This window comes from Triticum dicoccoides, chromosome 4B (genome assembly GCF_002162155.2).
Source record: "Triticum dicoccoides isolate Atlit2015 ecotype Zavitan chromosome 4B, WEW_v2.0, whole genome shotgun sequence".
NCBI lineage: Eukaryota > Viridiplantae > Streptophyta > Magnoliopsida > Poales > Poaceae > Triticum > Triticum dicoccoides.
In genome coordinates, this window is record NC_041387.1 from 380,588,758 (window position 1) to 380,595,989 (window position 7,232).

At 45.8% G+C, this 7,232-nt stretch overlaps 1 protein-coding gene across 1 annotated transcript; it reads left to right on the top strand.

The window, feature by feature from the left end:
• The first annotated feature begins 4,099 nt into the window (after positions 1-4,099).
• On the top strand, positions 4,100-5,385 carry LOC119293651 (transcription repressor OFP1-like). The gene has a single exon (XM_037572040.1). It carries the CDS (start codon positions 4,182-4,184, stop codon positions 5,007-5,009), a length of 828 nt encoding a protein of 275 aa, XP_037427937.1. The 5' UTR covers positions 4,100-4,181; the 3' UTR covers positions 5,010-5,385.
• The last annotated feature ends 1,847 nt before the right edge of the window (positions 5,386-7,232 follow it).

The window sequence follows — 7,232 nt, forward strand, 5'->3', positions numbered from 1 at the left end:
CGTCTTGGCGCCGGCATGGATCGAGCCCCCAATCCAGATCGGACCGAGAGGGGGAGAGAAGAGACATGGGGAGTGGGGGGAGCGTGCGGTCGGGGGAGTTAGGGTTTTCCCCCTGGTGGGGATATGGAGGGGGGGTTGGGCCGGTTGGTGGGTTGGTCGGCTGGGCCGTCTGGCCCAGTTGGCCAGGGGGGGTCCTTTTATTCATCTTGTTTTATTTTACCCTTTATTTATTCTATTACTTTTAGTTGCTATTTATTCTAGTGATAACAAAATACCAAAGTGGCACCTAAATTGATGTTACCAATTATGCCACTGCGTCATAAATTTGCTAACCAAAATAAAATAGTTTTGTAATTATTTAATATTTAAAGTATTTAAATAATAGTTTTTGCTACTGTTTTATTCATCTCATAGTTTTTAAGCATTTTATATTAGTGTGGTTCCTTCACCATAATTATCTATGCAATATTTTCCATATTGTTTGAAAAATTTTGTTGTTTGTTTTTATTTTAAAATTTGAATTCAAACGGGATTGAATCATCGGGAGATTAACAAAAGTAACGAGGTGACGTGGCATCATTAGGAGTGGGTTACTGTAGCTTAGTTATCCGGGCGTCACATAGATGTCACACCAATAACAATCGATCACTCAAGTAACATCACATTGAAAGGGGGTCATTACAACCTAGCATGGAGTCTGTAATGGGGAAGGAAGAAGGAGTGGTGGTCATGGAGTCGGCGGCCTACTGGCGGCTCCTTCGGTGGCTTCCTTTTCAGCCTTCCTTCTAGGTTGCAATGGATAGAGATGGGGCTTGGCACAACCCCCTAACGCCTTCTTGACGTACGTATATGGCCGCTTGATTGTTGGGGGAGATCAGAATTCTCTATTTGCCGAGGACTAGGTTTGAAGATGTTTTTGCAATTGGCTCCATGTGTCTCTTCAGTGTATGTAGCTTCTCTCCTTTGATCCAAGGGATCTCAATGAGCCTTATTCTCTCCTAAAACCCTCCTTGGTGGTCAAGGAAGGGGTAGGAACAAACAGGGACGAAATAGGTGAAGAATGGTAGTACTTATGGCTGGTTTCGCAACCCAAATTGCATGATAAGAGGGCTGGTACCGAATCTAGTCTTGTCATCTGGAGTTCCGAGTGGAGTTCTGGATTTTGGTCGTCATTTCCTCATACGAACTCTGATTTTGATGTTCTTGGGCTTGTTGGATTCGTATGTATGATCCTGATAGTCTCCTAGTATTTGATCTTCAATTTGGTTTTCATTTTTGCAAATTCCATGGAAAGCCTTTATCTAGTTTGTAATTTCTCTGTACTGTTTCCAACCTTGGACCTTTCATTGTATTAAGTCCATGGGAGTTTCAAATCACCTACAAACACCACACAAAAAATAACTAACAAAACTAAAGCCTATGCTGTGATCACATTAAAATGGATGCTTACAGAAAGTCATGTGTAATGCTCACATTACAGGACTACTGCTTAATCCGCAAGGCAAACTTAGGATAATTACCCATCTAAAAGGATTTCCTGATCAACTGAACCCTCTGCTTAGGAATCTGAAAATTTCTCATTAAAAGCTTATTATTAGGAAAACAGTCATCCGACCGATGCCCCAAAAGATTGCAAAAAGTGCAAGAAAATAAGGAGGGCCAATTACTTGAGATGTACCCCAATGCTATACACATCAAACAATTACTCTCCACAAAGATCCTTTGTTGGGCTAAGCCCACACAAGACTGGCATGGGGTCTGCATAGAGTGACATTACACACACATATTACTTGGGCATGTATGGGTCATTTGATTCGTGTCATAGCAAATGATGCACTTGCCTAATCGTTTGAAGATAGTCCTTGGTCGGAATATTGAGTAATCAAGGGTATCCGAAATATCCAGATTCGAGTAAACAGCTTCCTGATGATCAAGGATAGACTCCAACAATGAGTTTGACAAAGAATTATAATAATTGGCCAAAATGTTAACTCCTAGAAATTTCTTGATGGGCATAGCAAAGTCCTGCACAATTAACGGATTTGCATGCAATTCACATGACCCAAGTTAAAGCTCACCAGAGACACCCGCCTGCACGACGGAGTCCGTTGACGGGAAGAGAAATCCAACGAGCCAAAAAGTTTTTTTTTTAAATCACATCCATGAGCATGGGCATGATCATAGTTGATCCCAAATTTAGCTACTTCTAAGGTAGTCTGATTATCCTGAGAAGCATTGACCTTGAGAAAATCTAGTTTCGGCCTAATTGTAGTCAGGCTACATTGAGAACCCTCAAGTGTTTCAGAATTAGCAGACCACGAAGTATCCCAAGGACGAGAAATATAATCATTTGCATGAGAGCCACGATGAAGATGAAAATGACACATAAAGTCTAGCCAAAAGTGATCTTTAAGATCATAAATGAACTTTCAACTCAGTTTTAAGCAACCAAAAACCAGAAACGAAAATCACTGACTTGAAGCACATGAAAAATCCTTGGCCAAACCACCAATATGATATTACAAAGCAAGTCCCACAAATTCCTCCGAGAGCATGAAGGAGGCCGAAGAGAAAGAAATCACAAGGTGAAACTCTCCTGAACCAACCTAGGGATAGGAGTGAACCGTAGAGGCGAAGAGATAATACACCTGATATACTACATTGAGTCTTGGGGAGAAATCCCAGTGGAGGAGGCTCTCCTTGGCCAGCCGGTTGGCTAGATCTTTCCTTCCCTTCTTGTAGAGGTTTGGCTGTAAACTCGGTTCTTTGATCAACTCTTTGGTCGGTCAATTCAATGTGAACATATGGTACTAAATGCTACAGTTTTTCTTCCCTTTTATGTGCCATAATCATGGAATACCTTCCCTTTTCTTTACTTACGTGCTAAATAGCCATATCCACCCAACGAGGAGCATAGTACCACCTACACCACTACCACTATCCGCCACTTGCTCCATTGGTTGCGACCAAGTGAAATGTAGTGTATCACACCACTTACCCAGTTTCGTTCGTAATATCGCGGACTAGGACATAATCCTTGTTTTATATGGATCATTCATACTAGATATTTCTAATGGAAGGAAATGTGTTGCCTCATTTCATTAATTAAGAAAATTAGAATGGTCTAATTTATCATGAGAAATTGGCCCAAAACCATACAGATCTGCTCAATCACCTAGTTCCCACGACAAGGACAATGATTCACCGCAAAAGCCATCCCACAAAACCCCACGCGGAGTACTTACAAAAAGCACCGAGTGAGAAATCCATTCTTGAAACTAATAATACTCCATGGAGTATCTTGCTAATGTATTCATGGTGATATTTTTTAGGGTGTCATCCATGGAGTATCTTGGAAGGGCTGTCACCTTGCCCACCATGGTGACACTTTTCATTGATGTTTGACCTTCCTCACATTTTTTTTAGAGTACTCAAATTGCGTACTGTATTTTTGTAACCTTCGTCACATTGAGGACGTGATTCAGTCACTGTGTGACCGAAAGGAGGCACGACAAGGATGCATTTGTCCTGTGTTAATTCACGTGGACGGAACTTGGTCTCAAATTCTCAGATCACACAATTGTACGACGTACGTACATGCGGGTTGATCAGATGAGCCGTTCGGCCTGAGAAGAAGAAACGCACGCTCCGACGCTCGGCTCGGGTGCCCCACTCGATCGACTGTTATCGTCACTATTACAGTATAATTACTTAGGTGCACCCACCTACACCTACCCTCGCACAAACACGCGGTGCTGGAGTTCAATTTCGGGGCCGTCGGGCGCGACAGGCTCCTGCCCCACGCGGGCCAGCCCAAAGCTTTTGCGATCAAATAAATGATGCACCGCAGGCCAAAACTTTGACATCTACGACCCTTGTGCTTCCCATACCACGGACAGGGCACCAGTATCTCTATCTCGCGTACGTACTACGTACGTACTACTCCTAGATGAATGTAGAGTGCGCCTCAAATACCAGGACCAGTTCACACTCCACAACAAATTACTCTGAAATCTAGCAGACGGCGTGTCGCCACATTCGCGATATATAATTACTCCTCTGTGAGCTAGCTGGGCACTGCAAGTTTGATCACCACGCGCACACCCACCCCACGCCACTACACACACTCTCTCTGTCTTGGGCCGCGACAGAGTGTCTCTGTCTCCCGCCCGGCCCGCGCGATGCCAGCCTCCTCCTGGTTCCACAAGCTCAGGGGGAGGAGCACAAGGAAGGCCAAGCGATCGCCCGCGTGTCCGCCGAGTCCGACGCGCGGCTCCTCCGCCGCCGCCTCGCCGGAGTGCACGGACCAACAGACAAGCCAGCAGCGCCGGCCACCCGCGCTTCCACCGGCGGCGTGTGCCGGCTACTCTCCCAACAGAGCCTCCTACTACTTTCCGAGCGCGGACCGGGGAGCGCTCCGGTGCATCGCCCCGCGCGGCGCCGACGACGACGACGGCGCGGCCTTGGACGTCCGTGTCGACGTCATCCATAGCCGCGCCGGCAGGCTCGGCGGCATAGACGCGCCTCCGGCGACGCCGGAGCTCAACCTTCGGCGCATCGTCACGAGGCCCGCCGCCAAGAACGACCCCGCGGAAGGCGTCGCCGTTGGCAGCAGCGCCGGCACCCCCACCTCGGCTGCCACGACGCCGACCACCTGCAGGGCGCGGGGGTTCCACGTGAAGCCGGCCGGCAGGCGGCGTCGGCGCGGCCACGACGACAAAAGTGCCCGGAAGGAAAAAACAGCCGAGGACGCGGGCAGCAGGAGACGGCGGTGGCTGTACGAGAGCCTGGTGGTGGTGAAGACATCGTCGGACCCGGAGAGGGATATGGCGGAGAGCATGGCGGAGATGGTGGCGGCCAACCGCATACGGTCATCGGAGGACCTCGAGGAGCTGCTGGCGTGCTACCTCGCTCTCAACGCCGCCGAGCACCACCGCGCCGTCGTTGCCGCGTTCCGCCGTGTCTGGCTTCACATCGCCGGCCAAAGAATGCGCCACCTGCGACACTAAGGCCACAAGCTGCCTGCACCGCAGGCGAACTACTCCTAATAATTCCTAAACACCTCTGAATTCCTTACGAATCACAATGCACTTTCGTGTCTCATGCATGGATGAGGATGCATCATGCATGCATGGTGTGTGTGCTCATCATAATCATATCATTGACCGGTTGATCGACTCATGGTCATGGTCCAAGTAGGAGTATATTCTTGCGAAATCGTGTTGCGTTCTACTAGACTTGAAGGCTAGTAGGAGTAGCTTGCATTCTGTCAAGTTGACACAACTTTCTTTCTTTTGCGTCTCTCGAACTTTCATCGGTTGGTGGTAATCTCTCTGGTCCTGGCACGGCCTTGTGAGGCTGAAGAATGGAACAGCACGCCCACGATATGCGCACCCCACTCTAGCTTCAAAGGCGGATTAGATGCCTCCTTTACAGCTCGATCCGTGCGCTGGGATAATTCAATGGGAATTGCGCTGTTTATCACTTTGCCGGTCCAAGAATTCCGTGTGATTACCCAATAATGATAGATAGTTGCGCTGTACTGCTGACCAGCTATACCATCAGCACCCTCTATCCCCAATGACTTCACTTAGACGGATTCATCACAAACAAAAATAAAATGCCATTTTACAGCAAAAATTAAAAAGGTCATATGCTTCACTCAGGTAGATACTATTCGAAAATTACACCGTCGTCTATGATGGGAGAAAACCTTTCTAGCCATACGCCGTCATAAAAAGGTCATGTCCTCCGACCTCCGCCCGGTACAGGATAGACCAAGTACAAAGTCATTGTATACATGCATCAATAACCTACCGAAGAGATAAAACACCTTTTTAAAACATAAACCGCAACATGACTAGCAAGCTACAGAACCAAACATAAGGTTACAGGCCCCACAAAAATGTATCTAGAAAAATGTTTGTAAATTTGTTGCAATCAATAGCCGGATATATTACACGCACTACCGGCCTATAAAGGTTTGAATCTACTTGAACTATGGTCGGTATCGCATGGGCAAACTTGCACTACAAAAATATGTCTTTAACAGATTCGTCATGTTGCCCAAAGACATAGCTCTTGCTACCTTGCCAAATGCGGCACACTGGGTAATCTCAAGTCAAGCTCACACAATTGTTTAATAATCAGTGGAATATCTTCACTAAAAGAGGTGGTTTGAGCTTCGACAAGAAAATCGTCATGGGTAATCACCTCATACAAGGATTTAACAGAAAACCTACCATTATGGTGCAAGTTCTACTGAAACTCGTCTTGTTCGTTTGACAGCTGAATGTGTTTCAAACATGTGAGCAATGCATTCCATGATGTGAGGCGGGACCCTAATAAGTCCCTATGGAAAGAAATATCATGATCTGCTAGGTGCAAGGCCTGTGCAATTGTGATGAATTTATGTCTAACAATTCGATACATGCTTGAATATTGCATCATAAATGAGGTGTCACCCACAAAATTAGCAAATGGGAACACTCGCCATGAAATTTTGTTTTCCCCTCTATATTCCTTACATTTGATTTTCGCCCTTTATACGTTGTACGCGAGGGACAAGTATTAAAAGCTACAAGCAGTATTTCGCTGTAAAGATTTCATTTTTCTTAAGAGACACCAAGTACAGTGTATTCCACACACAACCCACACTGACATGATGTCTACTGACACACATCTCCTTCAACAACACATGGACATGATTTCCCTAGCGCCCTCAGCCTGGCCCTCCCGCGGGCCACTCCGGCCCCGGCAACCACCAAACCCCGTCGTTGGCCGCCCCGGCCGTAACATCCACACTTCCTCTGTGACGCCCGGATAATCAAGCTACAGTAACCCTCTACTAACGATGCCACGTCACCTCCATTTCGGTTACTAACCTCGCGTTAGTTCGAAATCGATTCAAATCCAAATTCAAAATCAAACAAATAATAAAAGTTTTCCAATCTTAAAACTAAAATGTTTGGAGAGAGCCAAATAATGCATAAGTAATACTGGTGAAGAAACCAACCTCTTTGAAAGTGTTTGATTCCTAAAGTAAATAAAATAGTAGCAAAACAATTAATCAAATGCTTTTTAAAATTAATAAATTATTAAACTATTCTATCTAATTGTCCAAACTTAGGTGGCCGTAGTATAATCATTTAGACCAAATTAGGGACAACTTTTATAAGTCATAAATCTAAAATAAAAGTGAAACTAAAGGTAACAGAAAAATAAATAAAAGA